The 19,966-nt window shown below is 38.9% G+C and overlaps 2 protein-coding genes across 7 annotated transcripts in view; one reads left to right on the top strand and one right to left on the bottom strand.

Annotated features, from left to right (window-relative positions):
• Positions 1-2,972: 2,972 nt before the first annotated feature.
• On the bottom strand, positions 2,973-10,151 carry FASTKD3 (FAST kinase domains 3). Of its 3 annotated transcripts, none has more exons than XM_063162974.1 (7): positions 10,107-10,151; positions 8,257-9,717; positions 7,072-7,157; positions 6,502-6,664; positions 5,462-5,531; positions 4,039-4,153; positions 2,973-3,259 (listed from the first exon to the last, which is right to left on the bottom strand). In XM_063162974.1, exons 2-7 carry the CDS (start codon positions 9,686-9,688, stop codon positions 3,176-3,178), a joined length of 1,950 nt encoding a protein of 649 aa, XP_063019044.1. In that variant the 5' UTR covers positions 9,689-9,717; positions 10,107-10,151; the 3' UTR covers positions 2,973-3,175. The 3 variants fall into 3 exon arrangements, with proteins under 3 accessions (XP_063019044.1, XP_063019055.1, XP_063019065.1); XM_063162985.1 differs by lacking the exon at positions 10,107-10,151 and adding an exon at positions 9,998-10,066; XM_063162995.1 differs by lacking the exon at positions 10,107-10,151 and adding an exon at positions 9,994-10,017.
• A 60-nt stretch (positions 10,152-10,211) lies between these two features.
• Positions 10,212-19,966, top strand: part of MTRR (5-methyltetrahydrofolate-homocysteine methyltransferase reductase) — a 28,509-nt gene continuing 18,754 nt past the window's right edge. The window contains exons 1-3 of one of the 4 annotated variants that reach the window (XM_063162942.1): positions 10,212-10,323; positions 11,142-11,274; positions 18,568-18,721. In XM_063162942.1, coding sequence (XP_063019012.1) covers positions 11,257-11,274; positions 18,568-18,721 — 172 coding nt within the window. In that variant the 5' untranslated portion in view covers positions 10,212-10,323; positions 11,142-11,256. Of the gene's footprint in view, positions 10,324-11,141; positions 11,275-14,058; positions 14,222-18,567; positions 18,722-19,966 lie in introns of those variants that run through there. The other 3 variants (XM_063162953.1, XM_063162932.1, XM_063162963.1) reach the window with 3 other exon arrangements.

Raw genomic sequence — 19,966 nt, 5'->3', positions numbered from 1 at the left:
TCTGAACACTTTGGCATTTGAAGAGACAAAATCTGGGTTTAGCTGAATTCAGACATTCATTTCACTGACCCACTCTAGGAATGGCATCTGACTGATTTAACAAGAAAAATCATCATTGGTTCTGTATCGAATCTGAAAAAAATGGGAACATAGACTTAGAATACCAGCAGAACGAGCACTAAATAATTTGGTAGAAAGGGTGAAAAAAACAAAAGGATTTGAGCAGTAGCCATTTAAAAAGCATATTTAGCACAAATGTCTAAATCTGATTAAACATTTGATGGCTTATACTTCCACAGAATCCAGTACTTAAATTTTAAGGTAATTTCAGGAGGAGTTTCTCCTGCAGAATATGCATCAGTTTGGTTGTCAAGAGCCATTGATCCTGTTGTTATTTAAGGCTGAAGCAGTATCGTTCAGAAAGGAACAGCCAGCTTGATCATACCAGGAAAAGGACTGGAAGTCCTCAGCTGTTACTGACACTGGTTTTGTCAGGTATTTAGACACAGGAAATCTGTGTCATTGGTAAACGCAGTGAGACACCTAGTGGAAAAAAAAAAAAGAGAAACAAAAACCTTCTAAATATGGGACCTGAAAAAGTAGTAAATTAGGCAATCAATAGCACTTGTTTGGCTTGATGTGAGCAGCAGAGCACATAGAGCTGCCCATTCTGAGAGGTGTTTGTTACTTTCATTACTCATGACCTGCTGATTTTTCTGTGACGATGGTCACAGGGGTCTTTGGATGAGGAAAGAGACGAGGATTTGACTCCATATTTCAGAAGGCTTGATTTATTATTTGATGATATATATTACATTAAAACTATACTAAAAGAATAGAAGTAAAGGTTCTCAGAAGGCTAGCTAAGCTAAGAATAGAAAGGAATGAATAATGAAGGTTTGTGGCTCGGACAGAGAGAGAGCCAGCTGTGCCGTGATTGGCCATTAATTACAAACAAGCACATGAGACCAGTCACAGATGCACCTGTTGCATCCCACAGCAGCAGATAACCATTGTTTACATTTTGTCCCTGAGGTCTCACAGCTTCTCAGGAGGAAAAAAATCCCAAGGAAAGGATTTTCATGCAAAGATGTCTGCGACACAGTTCTTCTACACTCAATGCGCTATGGACAAAAGGACATTAATAGCTACATTCCTTTCCAAAAATAATTGCTTCACTAAACAAATTCAGCAGCATTAAATGAAAGGAATCATAGTAAGAACAAAGGGACAAGGAAATGTTTTCTAATACCACAATGCTTTTCCAAAAATCAGTTATACCAGTGTTATACCAAAAGTTATACCAGTGAAGAATGAGATGGAATATGGCCATATTCTTAGCAGGTTATTTTTACTTTGGGACAGTCAGTACAAATTGCTTTTTTGAAGTAGCCTTACTATATTTACAGACCATCTGTGTTTGAAAAACTATTGGAAATCAAATTTGTTTGAGAATACCACCACCTTCTGGCCTGTGTGAGAAATAGGCATCACTTCCACCACAAACATTCTAACACCAGTTTGAGTTTTCCAAAATAATTTCCTTGCTTATGTCACACCCTTCTCATCTTTACTCACTTTGGAAGGTCTTTCACAGGTTGTTCCTCCCACTACTTGTTTCCCATTCAGTTCTGAATGGTTCACTTCTTCCTTCAGTGCTCAGTGTCAGAATAACACCCTGACAATTTCTTCTGTATTAGTGGTAAGTTCCTTATAAACGTTTGCAAAGCCATTTCAACTCTCCTTCTTTCTTGCTAGAATGACAAATTCTTAGGTTACTGATGTTCTAATCTTACTATTACACATTGGAAAGCACCTTTTGGTGCTCCCTCACCTGTCAGTGTTGACCTACTACTGTGAGGAAGTTTTATACATGCAACAAATTAACATGGCCAGAATGGACAGTGTATACAATGTAAAGCATATTCTGCATCTGGATTTTGCATCCAGTAGCTTGTTGGGGCAATTGACAGACACCTGCAACTCACAAATTACTGGAAGGAAAAACTGGCCACATTCTCTATCTACTGGTGAAATATACAAAATATAAATTATGTGTAAGTTTCACCTTTTTTTTTTGTGTATCAAAACAACAGTGAAAATCAAACTAGGTAACGCTGGGAATTCTGCTTTGCTAGTCATAAATAGTAATTCCATAATTCCACACAGAAATGAAGCACAAGCTAACAAGAAAATGTGTTACATGGCAGTTCATCGAGAATCCATTATATAATCAGAACTAAAGGTTTCCTGTTTTCCCTTCATCATCTGCAAAGCAATATACTGGCTCAAGTTAGTGCACTTTTTCTGGCTGAAGTGGGTACTGGTTCTCAGTTCCCAAATTTCTATTCATACATAAAAAAGGGCTGCCATGGGACATAGTTCTTCTGAGCTTCAGAGCATAGAGTTTCTGTAACCCAGAGGAACTCTGGAGCACATACATGACCCCATTTAGACAGTTTAGCTAAAACTGCCACCAAAGGCAAAACGACAAACAGAATATATCTGGAACATTGGGTGGCCCCACAGAGACAGTTGTACAAGTCCATATCCTGTGGCAGCTGTTACTTTACAAAATGAAGCAAATCCTTTTTATTAAAAATCTTCTCATTTTCTGTAAGGCATTGCTATTTATTGAACAGCACTCTGCATCTCTTAAGTAAAACCAATAAGCCAATACTGTTTCTGCAACTACTTAAAATTTTAGTTTTATGAAACACTTGGGAAATGTAGTGAGCAGCAGTAAGTAAATTGCACAATTTCTTTTTATACTGTCAAGAAAAGCTCTGAATAGTAGGTATTCTATAGGCATATTCTGTAGATCCAGACTGGCCAGTATTCTTCAACAGTCACACGTGGCTGTTGGCAGCTGTGAATTAGAACCAGTTAAAAATACAAGAGAAAAGCAGCACTGTCTGTCTGTCTGTCTGGCACCTATCTCTGTAAACTTGTAATAAATATTGACACAAATCTTAAGAAAATACGATGCTTTTTATTACTCTTTACATGTCAATTGTTCCAAATATTGGAAGGTTTCACACTCAGAAGCTCACATTTTCTGAGGTGGAGTTACTTAGAAAAAATAGTTTTTCTTCCATGCACAAAATTTACACTTTGTAGTATAGAAGGTCAGCCTGTTATCCAGTAGTATTCTCCAGTGTCAGTTGCTGAGTCATTATGTACAAGGAAAGATTTTTTTGTGTAGATAATCTGCTATTTTTCTGGTATTTTGTAGACTTTCTATCTCAAAAAATGGAATCTGGAAACAAAACAGAAATGATTGTTGAAAATACCTTTTAATAAACAATTGGGTAAGACTGATGTTCATTAAGCAGTTGCAAAACTACACATTAAATACTTATTTTGTTTTAAAACTAAAGATTTAATCCTAAATGTACTATTGATCTATAAATTACCTGAAGAGAGATTACTATTAAAATAAAAAGAGTGATATTTATTGCAGTTTAAACTAAGCTAAATATTATGGAGTTAGGCTTATGTAATACGTGATGATAAGTGAAAAATAAAATCTCAAGAAACGAACAGTTTTCATTCAAAGTATGTTTCAAGAAAAATATACCTCTATTAATTCAACAGTCAAGATAAAGGTTATACTCTGTTGTGAAAATAATATTGTGAAAATATTATTTTCATAACTGATACAAATCAGCTTTTTTAACTCCTCTTTTTAAACTCCAAATCTTTTAAAAAAGGATTTAATTAAAAATTTCAATTCTAATGAACTCTTACATTTTTCTTTAATTCAAGATTTCAATCTTAATCACTGAAGAGAAGTACCCTTCTATACAGCAACTATGTGGCAAAAAACACAGAGAGAATACACTAATCAATCCAAGGAAGCAAATGGTAGCTCTGTACAGCCTCAAAAAGGCAAAAACTAGGCAGAGAGAACGTAATACAGAAATAACAAGAATAATCTGCTTTAGGAATTAATTGAAACTACAGTTTAAAGTACTGTGAAATAACTTTTTGCTTGTTTTCTTAGAGCAAAAGTAAATCACTGTCTTTGGACTTTACCTGCACAACTTCATAACCAAGTAACTGAAGATGTCTCTGTTTAATAGCTTCTTCTCCCAACAGATTGTGGCTATGAGCACAAAATCTATTTTGACCATCAACACACAGGGCAATTCTAAAATTAAGCATAAGTGTAATATCAAAAAAAACCAAAAAACCCAACAAACCCACAACACTCAGTTATTTTAATCACCACAACTACTGCAGTTCCTAAGCATGAGACAATACCTCCCTCTTACAACTCATTGAATCAGATGCAGGATGGGAGTTATCTAGTCCATGACAATTCAAATCACTCAATTAAAGGGTGGAGGTGAAACTCTGAAACTTAGTGAAACTGATCTGAAAAGCTTTTTTATTTGCTCTGAACAAAAATTATCATGCAAGCTAAAGAGAGGTTTTTTTTTAATGCTATGATTAGTAAACTGTTTTGAATTCTTCTAGAAAGAAAATTGAAAAAAAACTTGCCTCTGCTAGAAAACATTTCAGCATCTAAATGCATTTAACTTACTAATTTACCTGTTAAATCCATTAGAGTTCAAATTAAGTTTAAGCTACGTCTGTTTTAAATTAAATCTGTACATATGGTTGGTAGGATGTATTATAACAATATTTTTTCTTCTGGGTGATAAAAATACCATCAAGTTAATCCACGGTTTTTATATCTACTGTTAAAAAGTTGCTTAAATTTTCAGTATGTTAAGTATACTGTGAATTTATTTACTTTATGAAAGCTACTCTTAAAAAAACAACATTTATTCTTGAAATGTTTAAGAAGTTTATCCTTAAGCATGGGCTCTTGGAAAGAACCTGTATTAGCCCCTGAGTCTTGTAAATGTGAAGGTGTCCTGGTTTCAGCTTAAACCAGAAGAGAAAGCCTAACCTCTTCAAGGACTCTTGCTTTCTTCACACTGCAGTTAATTATCACACAGGCAGGTTGCTTAACTTTGTATCCAAGGCTTCCCCCAGTAACCCTTGTTTAATAAACTTTTAAACACCTGTGTATTTCTCAATGAAAAAAAACAACCTGCATCTGTAGTAAATATCCTTATTATTCAGGATTCCTTGCAGAAGTAAATTTGTGAACTCAAATCTGTTAAATCTGTGCAAATATATTCAGTTAGAATTTAGTTTTAATTTGAAAATTAATTACAGAATATCAAAATAGATGAATCCAAATAAGGATAACTTGATTCTGTCATTGAGTAAAGAAACCACTGTCTGACACTGCATAGTCAGGTGGCAAAACAATGAGCAAAGAGATTGTTAATCTTGTCCTTCTGCCAGTGGGTTCAGTGAGAGACCTGAACTTTGAAGTCAATGGCAAAACTGCAAATAGCTTAAATTTAGCCAGTTTTTCACCCTGGATACTCTTTCCTAGTGTAAATCAACATTTTACCAGTGGTTTCTTTTATTCTCTTACCGTCTGTGCACCTCTTCAAGCTGGGCTGCAGGCAATACAAAACCTTCTTCATCTAATTTAATCTCAATATCTTGTGTACATGGAAAAAAAAGAATTGACATTAAATGTTATTTCTTACAACAAGCTTTCTACTGTAATTCTCATCTTCTCACAGTTGCTTCATTAAACAATTATAATACTATCATAATTTTTTTTTTAATCACAGAGGCTGGCAAAATTTGTATGGACTTAACACAAATGAGTGATAATTAGTAACAATTCAGCCTTTCATGATGCTAACAATGTAGTATTCCAAGTCCATTCAAAACTGTAACACAGTTAAATGGTGATTTGCTGGATCTCTGGAATTTTGAGGGCTTTGGGAAGAGATACACTCTCTCCCTCTGCTAGCTTCAACATCCTCATGAAAGCTGACACACAAAGTAACTTTGGAATCATCCCCCTTTTTTATTTTTTAAAATCTCTCTGACATCCATGGTGTCCAAGACTCTCTTCCCTCAACATCCATCCCTCCTGGGCACGTGCCCTTCCTCATCACTGCCTTCTGTTTCCTGCTGCACACAACACTCAGTATTGCTCACTCCTGTCTCACCAGGCACAAACCCCCAGTGACTTTGCTGCCAGCAGCTCCTGCTGAGGGGAGAGGAGCCCAGCTGAGCAGGGCACACAGCTGACCACCTTCCTTTACTCACCATTAAAGCAGGGAGTTCAGGCAAGTGGCATTGCTGCATTTTGCTTTACATTATATGAAATGTTTAATGGATAAGGAGCTGATAATAAAAACACAGAATACAGGCAGCTGTTTTCAGTGCAGACTGGCTGCCTGAATACCAATCTGCAGAGCTTTTCTCTCCATTTTCCTTTCTCTGACTCTAAAAGTTATTTATTTAAAGTTCCCAAATTTCTGATCTTTTACAGAAATTGGTATCCCAGTTTACTTTTTCTGTATTTGCAGAATTTAGACTGCCCACAAAGGAAATTGTAGTTTTGGCAGCATACACACACATATTTAATAACTAATCTAAAGAAATGATACTTACCAACTACATAGAAATATGGTGTTGATACCTCTGATGCAAAATATATTCTTTTTTTCAGTAAATCAAGTAATCCTGTCTTCACCCTTTTAAGGAGGTGAACATCCTGAGAACTCTGAGGTGTGGGACAGGCCTTTACCTGGTACTTGGAAAGGAGTTTTGGACCCTAGATAGGAACAAAAAAACAAATAAAAAAAGGGGAGATAACATTTTTGTAATTATCTCATATTAACATAGCAAAATGTATTCTGTGCATTTCAAAGCCAAGTCTATTGAGAGATCCACAGTCTGAGGTATGATTTGCTGGAAACTTGAAATCACCCAAAGAACCACCAGAACATCCTCAGGAAGCTTCAATGCTATCCTGTTCATGAGAAATGCACAGCTCTTTCCATTCATACAAATATATTAAGTCATTCAATCAGGTAGAAATGCTCCATATTTTCAGCAAGGAAAACTGGTTTGTCCAATTCCAAAGCTTTTTATGGGAAATACACAAAACTAAGTATAAGCAGGGTGCTAATGACCTTATCACCTCTTGTCACCATCACTTCTGGTTTCACACGTACTTACCTCATAAAATGGGCACTCCAGGGTGACAGTCAGAAAAAGCTGGGTTAGCTGGGACATAACAACTCTGTTCAAACCAGGTGGCTGAGCTGAAACAACAACATTCAGGTTTTCAGGTGCACCTTCCATAAAGTATCTTTACACAAACCATAATGCAGAAGTTAGGAAAAGCTATTCAGTATGATGTGCAGAAAAGCTACTTAATCATTAAAATTCTCAGCATTTGTTTAAACTAACAGAAAGATCAGTATGAAATTAAACAGGTAGAAAAATGAGAAAATTATTTACAGAAATATCAATACAAAAATACAAAGCTAGCAAGATCTTAGTTAAATCTGTCAAATTTTTTCACAAAAAAAAAAAGAACATCCAAAAATGTATGACATTCTACACAGAAGAATAAATTTTAGCTGAGGTATTAGATAAATACCTCCTTCTTATAACCACTTTTCCCCAAGCTATAACCCAAGGATCTCATAGTTAATTATTTTTTTTAATCTGCAAGTTGTGGATAATACCAAATAATTTCTGGAGATTTATCTGCTTTGAAAAAATCAACTCCTTCAGGTATTCCATGTTGTTGAAAAATTAAGTGACCAAAACTTCTAATCACTTTCAAAACTTTAGCTTAGTTTTATTTGTAGAGCAATCTTAGCTGAAATCTTCTTAAGTCAGTCATCTTTCTAGCACAGCTTACCTCTCTCTACAATGACCTTAAAAATGCTTTAGTATCAAATAAAGAATAACTCAAAATGATGTGTTATTCATAATAGTTTTATGTCCAAAAGCACTGAAATATGCAATGATTACAGCCAAAAACAGGCTACCACACGGGGGATGTTCTAGCATCATGTATAAGACAAGGACAAACATAGGGAACACCAAGTCACTGTTTTTTAGAAAACCAGAAGGATTAACTGAAATAATTCTTTTAAGGAAATTCAAGTCTGTGTTTTAAAACTGTACAGTGCAATTGTCCAACTCAACTAAATGATATACATGAAAGACAATGCCAACTGTGACAAGGAAGCATCAGCCTTTGGCCTCCTGATCACAATTTTCCAGCCACTTCAATTAGGTCACTGTTGATTTGACAAATTAAATTGATAACAAATAGGCGCTTGACAAGAGACAAACTCCATAATAGAAAGAAACATGGAACATCCCAGGAGAAATTCTGCCCCTTACCTTGAAGTTTTTGCAGAAAATAGGGACTAAATATTTTTGGCAGGAAATTTGTCGGATAACGTTGAATAAGGACACACGAGTGCAGCAGGTTCAGCAAGGTGTGAGGCTGAAAGTGCCTCAGGCGGGTATGCAGCACAGTTTCAAGCTTCCCAAACAAGGAAGAAGCACTTGGAGGGAGGTAGTTAAGGGTCCCAAATGGGATAATATATGCAGCAATCTGGTCAGTGGTAAGTCTGTCAGCACTGGAAATGAAACCTTCTGCCACTGCATCAAAGATGGGCTTTGAAAGGATCGTCTTTTCACAGCAATACTGCATGACCTTGCTGACTGTTTGAGGGTGCATAGTGTGGATAGACCTGGGGACATGTCTTTCCAGTGCCTCTGTAAAATTTTGCATTTTTTGACCAAAGTATAGGAAAGCTTCCAGAACATTTACCAGTTCATGATCTGTGAAATAGGGAACATGCTGCACTGAATGTTTACACAGTGCAGTAACTAAGAGAACTGCCCGAGTCTGCCGAAGAACCACCAGTGAATTCAGTATTTCACTTACAAAGTTTGGGCTCAGTTGGGAAACTGCACCTAAAGTGACACTGTTCAGCCTGTTTAGCAAGCTTTGCCATTGTTTCCCTTCCCTCACAGTCACTTCCACTATCTTATAAACCATCACTACTTCCCTGGGGCTCCAACTCTTAATGTCTCCTTCTTGCATGTGGTTCACAATTTGTTCCAGCGTGGCACAACTGGGGCTTTCTAACTCGAGCAAACTCTCCCCAAGAGCACAGAGATGTTCAGCAGTCAGCTGTCCCCTGCCAAGCCGCTCCTCGCTCTCCGAAAGCAGGCTCGTCATCAGCGTACTCTGCGGGTCTATACGCAGCCTTATCAAGGCCTGCAAGGCATTCAGCAGCCCCGTGTTTGATAGGTTTGAGGATTCAAATTCAAACTGGAAGCATAATGCCCTGAAAACTTCATTCTCTAACAGCGCAGGGTTTTTAAGACCATTGTCATCCACCTCAAGTTCAGAAATCTTCTGCAGGGCTGCCGAGGCCATTGTATCAGGCATGACTTCTAGAGAGCTAAGAAAATATAAAATCTCTTTTGATGTACAAAGGCTGTTCAACCTCTTGAAAAATAATTGTTCATCCATCCACACATTATTTGATTTAGTACAGTTCCTCATATCTCCACAAAGATGCACAGCTTCATTAGCAGAAAGTGACTGCATCTGCAGTTGTACATGTTTTTTCCTACAAAACGTATACTGAGATTTATCTTTGACACACATCATCCTCATGGCCACGGAGCTACAGTTTTGGGGGTTGTGCTGCCCACTGATGAAGTTCAACCTTCTGCTTAGGGTCATCAAAGCAGACCTGCTCGCTGGTGCGCTGGATGAATACAGCTGGAAGCTTTTTCGGCTAATCAAAGCCATATTGAATCAAGTGAGTTCTGAAATGGTACCTAGGGGAAGAAGAACAGATATGCAGTCTGAAAAACCACCAGGGTCTCTACAATGCAAAAAAACACCAACCCAAATCCTTTTGGTGGCTGGAAAGATGGGTACGATCCCTCTCCCCGAGCACAGAGAGCACATCACTGGGAGCGGCGATCCCCGTGTGACAGGCTGCCCCGTGCTCCCGCAAGGACACTCCGGGAGTCGGACAGGGGACTTTGCCCGCCACCCCCGCGGCCGGGGCGGCACCGGCGCGGCCCCTCCATCCCCCTCGGCCCCAGCACCTACTGCTGCTGCTGCTAGTGCCGCTGCTGCTAGTGCCGCTGCCGCGGGCCGGGGCCGCGCCGCTCCGTCCCGGGGGGCACCCGGCCGTGCCGGGGCACCGCGGCAGCCTCACCTCGGCAGCCATCACGGGCAGCGCGGCGCCTGCCGGGACCTTCCGGCGCCGCCCGCCCCGGCCCTGCCCTGCCTCCTCCCCGCGCTGCCGCCCCCCGCCCCGGCCCTGCCTCCTCCCCGCGTTGCCACCGCCTTTGGCAGTCGCGCAACGGGGGCTGGCACTGGCGCTTTGCTTGGAAGCGGGATTCGCGTCCGTGTCACCGCGTCCTCCAGCGCAAGTACTGCCGCTCCCCGCTCGGGGGGCACCGGGGCCGGGCGGAGCGGGTGGGCGGGGCGGAGGGTTTGTATTTCGCTGTTATATTTGTCTTGGCCATACAATGCTTCTGGGCAAGTCGCAAGCTGTTGAAAAAGTGACTTGGGAATGGCTTCGTGGCTCAAGGCACGGTGCCACAGCCTGGGTTAAAGCCACAGAGGGGTGCGTGAAGCTCTTCTGGTTGCTGACAGAAAGAAGACGTTCTTCTAAGTTACAGAAGGGTGAACCTCCAACATGTGTGCAGCTCAGGTTAAATGAGGATCTAAGGAGTTTATCCATCTACTGATGACACTATAGTGAGCAGTGTGCGCACTGAAGTTTCTTGCTTTTTTTCCCCGGTCCGTGGCCGCGCAGTTCGTATCGGTCTGGCCTTGCCGCGCTGCTGCGGCGCTGCTGGGCGAGTCTCTGTTTTTTAGAAAACAGTGGGCAGCACGTGGGGTTGGTTCAGCGGCATTCCTGCAAGGATTGTCCTACACTCTGCTGCCTTTGGGAGCCGCTGGACTCCCCGCTAATCTTCCGTGGACTGTTAGCTCTCTGACTTTTCCAAGTACTGGATCAGGAGAACTGTAGTTTGGAATTTCATCCTTAGTTTCCTGTTGAGCCCTGGTGTGATCCAGGAAATCACAGGTTGTGTTCCCAGGTTAAACATTGTATTTTGATGTGTGTCTACCAGCACGAAAACCTGTTAAAGGCTGCTAATGTGGTAGTACTATTAAAGTTACAGGGATTCTTCAGAAAGCTCAATAGCTCATGAATTGCCTTTTTTCCCCCTATTGATTCCAGTTGAACTTGTATCACGTAAGTGGAAGTGGCATAACGTCTTTGAAGAGTGTATAAGCAGCAAAGCAAGAGCAGTGTGGGCGGCATGCTCGTCTGAGAGCAAGTGTGTTCCTGGTTTATGGTTGTTCATCTGCAGGTAGGCATGACTGATTTTTCTCTCTTTGAGCAACATCACTTGGCAGTCTGTGCACAAAGATCTTATGGCTGATGACAGAGAGAAGATGTGTTTGCAGGGTGAAACTCTTCAACTTGTGCAGTTTAGATCAAATCATGATCAAAGGAATTTATTGGTCTGTTGTTGACATAATTAACTTACAGGGAATTAAATAAACTAGTCAGTTAATTGAATTATGTATTTAAGATCAAGAGTAACGATGCAAAACATACAATACTAGGCACCTGGAAAATGTTATTAAATGCCACAAATATTTAAACAGCTTTCTGATTCTAATTCCAAGGAATTGTGTAATTGCGTTCTCTCCCATTGCCACAAGGATTCATTCACACTGTTGCATACACTTACAGTACCCTGTCTCAGGAGGTCTGCGTGTGCATCTCCAGCATCATCAGCTCTTCTGGCTGTGTAGTTCTGGTTCTCCTGTTTCCACATGCTGTCTGTGAGAGGTGCAGTTGCTCCATATTTTGTGTCTCCATGCAATCTACTGGTCCATTCACCAGTGGAAAAAATCTCTAAGTTCACATCTATGCACCGAAAATGTGTGTGGCTACTTTTTGCAGCCTTTATTGTTGCTATACTAGCTGGAATAGAAAGCTCACAATGTCTTACAGGAATCCAGGCTGCTCTACCTGACCTAGGCAGAGGTCATAGCACTGTTAGGGCCACATCTGACCATGTCAGACCACTTCTGTTGCCCTCTCCATTCCTTCTGCTGTTGCAACCTTTTGTGCTTCTCAAACATTAACAGCTTCCCAAGCTGACTCTTGTCCTAACAGACTGGTTGGTAATGCCTGGGCTATAATGTTGGCAGATTTCTCAGTTTTTTTGTATAGACGGTTTCTGTGCTATGGTGTGATCTTTGTGGGATCTGATTATCTTTCTCCCTTTCTGAGGTAGGAGGAAGAGCGTAGTGATGAAGTGCTGCTTTGTCTTTTTTGGGTTTTTTTATTTGTGGTCAGGTGATGCCACCTGCTGACAAGAGAGTTAGGTGAAAACAGAGCACATGGCCAGGATGAATCTATATTACTACAGGGATCTGAGGGTTTTTAAACTGTATTTATGCTATTTTATAGGAATCATCATAATTAGCACATTTTTTCATTTGGAAAAGGAAGGTGAAAAATCATTTTTAGCATTGTTTTGTTGTATACACCTTCTATGCGCACATGCACATAAACCAGTTATATAAATGAATTTATTTAAAGGTAGCTGTTCAGGTAATTACTTATAATTTTAGGTAATATATGTAATTAATTTAAAATGAAAACTAAAATGGAATTTTCTTCTACACGGTAGAAGAAAATACAATGAAAACCTCAACATTTTCTAGTAATTACATTTTTCATGAAATGCACATATGATACAAGCATTCCTAAGAACCTATCACTTAGTTTTGCTACTTTTGATGTATAATTATGCTTTTTAAAAAAATTCCTGTAGGAAAAACCTTCTGGAGTAATGTGGAGAGAAATATCCTGCCATATTTATGGAGTACAGTATTCTTATACAATTGAACTATGTTTGTTTTCCCTTGAGAGAAAGAGAAAAAAGAGGTACCTTGAGTTATACAGCCACAGGTTTCCATAACTCAGTGTGTCTGTCTAGGATGCTGAATGCTTTCTGTAGTTGAAACTGTGTGGAGCCAAGAGGTGAAGTGCAGCAAACTGGCATGGGAGAGGTACCTCAGATTGGGAACTGAAAATTTCTCAGTACTAATTTTAGGTACTTCAGTTCTACTGCACCTCCTTAGCAATGACAAAGTAATTTGCAATATCCGCTCTAAGGACATTGTGCTTCTATCTCTTATTTGCTGCTGCCTGAAGTTAAATTGGTGGTGTTCTCTGTGTCAAAATAGTGGAAAACTTCTTGCATTCAGATTTTCATGGGACAGGTGAATGGATAAGGATATGCATCTCATTCATCCTGCTGCTTGCAAGGGACTTGGTGACACCACGACAGATTTCTCTAAGACTGTCTCTTACTTTTAGGAGAATAAAACCCCAAAGAGTCAGTTCTTTAGTTCACAGAATCACAGAGTAGTCTGTGTTGGAAGGGACCCAGAAGTATCATCCAGTCCAACTCCTCCAAATTGAATGGCCAATATGGGGATCAAAAGCAACACCTTGGTGTTATTAGCATTGTGTTCTGAGCAGCTGAGCTAACCTCAGGGTAAGGTTGCACTTGTGTAAGGAGCTCCCTTTTGAAATACAAGATTGAAGTCAGTGTTTGTGCTCCAAGATACATAGTGGACAATAAAGTGTAAAGTCATTGCAGCAAAAAATACTGATTTCAGAAAAGAAGAAACAGAGAATTTAAATTTTTTTCATCAGAATTTTAGTTTGACTTTACCAGGTCTGTGTTTTGTTTTGTTTTCAAAGACAGCTCGGAAAAGTGAACAAAGCAGTCACTAAATTGAAATGGAAAATATATAATAATATAATAAAAATAGTATGTATTTAATTTTAGAAGTTTTCATTTCAACTAAATTCTTGATATCAGAGATATTGTTACATTACTGGAGCATCAAGGCAGTACAGCACATAGCGCCAACACCACATATCCTTTGCAACCTGATCTACAAAGCTTGCTTGTGAGAAATGGCTTCACTTCAGAGCAGATCCCTCATTTCCAAGTTAAACACTGATGCTGCTATCTTTATTTCTTTTTAATCTCATAAGCAAAGTAAAATCTTGCTTTTCTGCTTACATAACATTCACATTTTAATTATTTTTTCCCCTGCAGTATTTCTAAAAAAAATAAGATGTGCTGTGAGTCAAAAAGGAGATTTTTGCTCCTCTATGCAACACAGAAGGGGCAGGCAAAAGCCATAGCTGAGGAAATATGGCAGCAAGCAGGTGCCCATGGACTTGAAGCTGATATGCACTGCATAAGTGAAATGGATAAGGTGAGATACTCCATGCTGTTTTGAAAAATATGTATTGAAGCACTGAATTCTTCTTCACGTGCTAGAGTGGTGGCTCCAGATGTCACAAACGCTAGCCGATGCACCCACCTGAAAAACACTGTCTAGTGTCAAATTCTTGTTCTTTGTGAATCAGTAATTTCAACCAATGCTCACAGTTGTTTAATAGTCTTCTGCCAAAGATAAATCTTATGATTTTTCTTATTGGAACTGTAAATTAATAAGTTTTTATCTCTCTTCTAACAATGATTGAGTGACTTCTTGAAAACTTTCTATGTATGCAGTAGTGAATAAATTCTGTATTTACAGGTCAGGTCTGCTGTTACTAGAAATTATGCTTTTTCTTCTTGTTTTTTCTGGGAGTTTTTTTGTTTGTTTTTGTGGGGTTTTTTGTTTGTTTGGTTAGGGGTTTTTTTTCTTTTGTTGCACTGATGTTTTGTGTTGTGTTAACTGTGGACTCCACCATGTCCCGGAGCTTTTGTGGGTCTTCTTATGGTGCTTAGCATATGCACTCATTTCAATTCCCACAGGACTCACTTCAAGTTATGTTCTAGAACAAAATAAAATGCTTGGCTGGGACAAGGAAGTGGCTTTTTATTACTTGCTGTTATCCAAGAGTAAGAAAGCTTAGTTCTGTAACTGAAAGCATTATGGACTGTAATTTCCTTTACAAAGTACTCTCAACTGTATGCCTTCAAACAAAAACATATAAAAAACAAATAATAAAAACTTGATAGCCTGGTATTTCATATGAGATGAGGAGAAAATAACATTTAAAAGAGTTTTTTTCATGCACTTGAAAATGTGAGACATTTTGAGTGAATGTGTACTAAGTACAGAGCTGAGTGTTAGAAAGAGAGACTTATGCAGCCCACATGGAATGTGAAGATTCTCTTTATATTCTTATATTTCATTTCTTCTGCATTTGACAGGTTTGGAGATTAGTTTCATGCAGGTGATAGTCAGAACATTTCTAGCCCTATTATTGGCCTGCCACTTAAATAAATGTATTTTGCCAAATTTGGCAAGACAATTCAGAGCTGCAAATTAATTATGAATTGAGAATCTGAGAATTGGGCATTGAGGAAAAAAGTGACTTCTGCAGCTTTGTCAGTCTTGTCACAGATAAGCTTCTAGTTTTTTCCCTACTTGTCAGTTAGAAGGTCTGTCTTTATGTAGCTTCTGGGTATTTTCAGACCTTGTGAAGGTCTATGGAGGGAGTAGGTGGTTACAGAGCCAGTACTAGTAATACTTGCTATTCAAAAGTGAGTGGTCAGATACTGCTCAGGTCTCAGGAACACTGGCTGTTTCCAAGTAGTGTCTCTCACCTACAGTCCCAGGGGTGAGATAAGGTCATAAATCTTTAGTTGATTATGGCGATTACATTTTATGAAGACTGAAATGAAGTGGAAGTGAGGAGCAGTAAAAAATGGGAGGCTAAATGGAAATCATCTTGGGTCACAGTGTGTGTAGTCAGCCTTGGATGAATTATCTGAATAAGTACATTTGTCATGATATGTATTATTCTGGATGAGACAAACCTGGCTGCTTTGAGCCCATCCTCTTCTTTCAGCAACCATGCACAGCTTGAGCAGGCTGCTCACTGCTCTTGTGTGGCGTTGCTGTCCTCAGCTGAGGAGAATGTTTGAAGGAAAGAGAAAGAGTGAGACAAAGCTGAAATACAAAGGATACAGGAGAAAGTGGAAGGTAGAGTAAAAAACTTTGTAGTTGTGTTAGGTTCTTGCTGGTCTGGTAATGTAGCAAACCTCACAGTAATTGACACATGTCGCAGTACGACATGGAATGAACAACACTCACACACTGAGATGTCCAAGGCAAAAAAGGTGTGTTTGTTTCTGGACCTCGATATTTATAGAATTTTAAAAGTGCCCATGGATTGGAGGATGAAGTTGCCACCTCTCCAACCACACTGGTCAAACCAACAGTCCATCAATTCTCTCCCCCTCCAGAAAGGAAGCAAAACAATCATTATTTACATGAAAAATGCGTGAGAAACTCATTACAAAAATACAAACGTCAGAAAGCTTAGAAGAAGTTTAGAAGAACAAAGCAACAGACACAAATTATTGCAGAACCTGTATCACCAAATGTTTAGTTTTCAAAAATATCCAAGTTTGCAGATGAAAATCTGCAGTGGAGTAAGCAATAACACAGTGAGTTAATCATTCTTCTGTTCTAATACACCACTTCATACTTTCTGAGCTTGTATCTTTTTTGTTTTTTTTTTAGTGGAGCTCATTTTAGTGTATATTCTCATGTGATACCAGTAGACCCTTACTTTCTTTACTTCAAGAATTTGCTTTTCTTTGTGAATGTGGTAGTCACCTGTGGCAATGCACTGCAGAAGCTCTGGGTCTGTGTTATCAAATCAGCTGTGGAAGCTTTGAAAATATGACTCCTTATTGCAACAGGACCCTTAAGGCCTTTTTTTTGTACAACTTAGAGTTCAGTTTTGAAAGTGTCAGGATTTTGTGAGTACTTGGGGTTTGCCTGAACGTTGTAAAAGACAAAAGCTGTATTTGGAAAGTTCCTGGGCCACAACTCATTGAAGTCTGGCAAAGTGCCCTGGGAATATCATTGCATGTTTACTCTGTTTACTTGTGCTTCTCTCGACTTCTGCTGTAGGCCACTGTCAGAGGCAAGACACATAGTAATTTAAGTTTACCATGCAACTGCTTTTAGCTTCTTCAGGACAGATTTGGAAACACTGCCAAAAGGAAAACTGCTTTAGTCTATTTCTGTGTATTCCCGGCCTTTTTGGGTTGTAGGTGTCAGGTAATTTTTTATATGGCTTGACAAGGAGATAAAGTTTGAGTGATTTATTGAGGGAGGTGTCTAGAACATAACTCCTCAAAATCTGAAGTTTTGAATTTCAGTCTTGAAACTGCTCTGAGTGAAACACAGCGCCTCTTGCAATCTTTCTATTTTCTCATAGTCCTGTTATTTTTATTAAACTTAGAGGGCTGGGAGATGATTTAAACTATAACCCACAGGGAGCAGTAGAAGCAGCTTAGGTTATTATGGCAAAAAGGAGGCTAAGGAATGCTCTAATAATAGCCTGTGTGAGCCAAACTGAACAACAGGAGACCAAATCCATTGGGTGCTGCCTGATAAACTCAGATTCAACACTGGTGGAGAAGTTCTGCATGGAAGAAGCTGCCCAGAAAAGGGAAATCTCTACCCTGAGGAGTTTTCAAAATTCAGCCAGTTATAGCTGACCGAGTGCAGCACTGTCTGTTAGTCGCACTTGAGGCATGGGGTGGGAATAAGGGGTCTCCAGATGTCACTCCCAAGCACTGGATTGGAGCTGTGTGTCACAGATGTCACTACCCACGGGCCATAGGGCTGCTGCAAGAGCCATTTGTATGGGTGACCTGAGTGACAGCACATTGGGACAGTGCTGCAGTCTGCTAAAGATGGGATAGTCAAAGATTCTGAGGACTTTTTAATGAGAAGTAATAAATGTTTGCATGAGATGTGAATTTATGGAGCTGACACACTGTAGTCCCTACTACAGACAGTTCTTTGAAGCTAGTATAATGGGAGTAGCCCCATGAAACTCTGGGAAATGCAGGAGACCAGTATTAGCAAAGGAGTGACAAATGAATTGGAGGAAGGGTGAATGGGCCAAAATTAGACTGTGGAGCACGGTGTCTGATTATCACTCTTCAGAGTTACCTTAATTCTCCCAAAAGCACTGGTGGTATTTTGGGGTGTAATGATCTCAAACGTCTTTTCCAACTTAGTTAATTCTGTGATACTGTGAAGTTATCAAACAGGACCAAATGATACTTAATGGAACTTAGAAATGATCCCTTCAGTTTGTATGGCCACACCCCACTTATCTGTGTGAAATCATGAGGATTATGGCTGTTTGGCTGTGATTATATATACAAAAATACTTTTTCCACTTGACACATAAAATATTGTAAGAACTGTGTATTTAAGCTGAGTGCAGCTGTGAAGTATTCTTCATGTATCTACTAGCCTGCTCAAAATGCTGCCCTTAGACATCTGTATATGGGATCGTAGGATATGTCAGGTTGGAAAAAGCTTTATGATGTCACCTTGCAGCAAGGTCATTTGAGGTCAGAGCAGGTTCTTCAGGGCTTTATCAAATTTGGTCTTGAAAGCTCCAAATATGATCATAAGTTGCATCCCCAAAATTGCTTGTAATTATACTTGAAAGACTTATATTATACTTCCACGTACACTTGGGAAGAAGAAGGGTGGGAGATAGAGTATCTAAGGCCCACAATTATGTATCAAATGGCACCTTGTAACTTAACTTGTTCTATTGCTTGTAGTATAACCTGGAAACAGAAAAGGACCCTGTAGTTATTGTTATTTCCACTACTGGGACAGGAGAGCCACCAGACACTGCCCGCAAGTTTGTGAAGAAAATTCAAGACAAGACCTTGCCTCCTGACCATTTTGCACATCTCCAGTATGGATTGCTAGGTGACTTAGTATTTTCTTTATTATTTCAGAACTTGTCTGCCAGTGAATAATTTTTATATTTCATTTATTTCTGAAGAGGTGGTTTGGGCTTTTTTAAGTGCCTATAAAACATATAAGCATTATAAAACATTTGTTTTTATAAACAGCAGTTTTATGTAATGTCCTCTATGAGCAATAAAGGAAAAACATCACAAAAATTATCTGAATGTAAGCTACCAATGTAATTTTTTACAGCTTAATTTTCTCTCTGCATAAAAATTATATGATATAAGCTATCTATAGCTGTTTGAAGTTTAAATTTCATGTCAAGTTTCTACAGAGATTTGTAAACTAAATTAGTTTACTTGGTTGTGTGAGTCATTGAGCATTTTTCTCTACAGAGGAAGAGGCAGTATAAAATGTTCTTAAAAGTAAAAACCTTAAATCTTCCATCTCTTTAAATTTACAATAATACCTTAGTTTTGAATGTTGTACTCGTCAAGGGAATGAATGTACCTTCGGCTTAAAAATGGATAAGCAAAATACAGATTTGGCAAAATGCATGATGTATCTTAAGCTGATTGTAAGCTTAGTTTGTTCAGTTTTCAAATTTCATTTATAAGCAAACTCCAGAAATGTCTATTTAAACGTAGGTTATTTTTACCTGACAAGTAATTTGATAGATGGGAGTAAGAAAACTTCTAAGTTTCTAATAAGGAAGGGACCCATTAGTAGGAAATTTCTACCGGATATATAATGTGGAAGTCTGAACTATATGCATCCTAATCATGTAGCATTTTGAGAAGTTATTATGCTATTGCCTAGTTACACATAACAGTTTGTGAAATGGGCAGGTTTTTCACAGCTGACTGCATGCATATGTGTATATGTAAAGATAAGTATTATATTAATCCTGAATTTTATTATGGCAGAAATTATTGTGGTGTCTAAATTACCATGTGATTCAAGTTTAGCAAGTTATCAGTCTTAAAATACTTTCATGGTGTCCATCTAAATTGGTCCAATTAAATGTTTGCTGTAAGTACTGTACTTTAGAGAAAGCAAAAGTCCTCTTAAAAGAAAAAAAAAAAAAAAAGAAACGTGTGTTGAAAGGAGAGGGGAATGCTCCATTATTAGTTGGCATCATGGTTTAACCACAGCCAGAAACCAAGAGCCACCCAGCTGCTCTCTCCTTCCCCCAAGTCCTCCCTAGTGGGAAGGAGGAGTGAATAGGAAGCGTAAAAGTGATTACACTTGTGGATTGAG

The sequence above is a fragment of the Melospiza melodia genome, chromosome 1 (genome assembly GCF_035770615.1).
Source record: "Melospiza melodia melodia isolate bMelMel2 chromosome 1, bMelMel2.pri, whole genome shotgun sequence".
Classification (NCBI taxonomy): domain Eukaryota; kingdom Metazoa; phylum Chordata; class Aves; order Passeriformes; family Passerellidae; genus Melospiza; species Melospiza melodia.
This window is presented reverse-complemented; position numbering and strand designations above follow the sequence as displayed.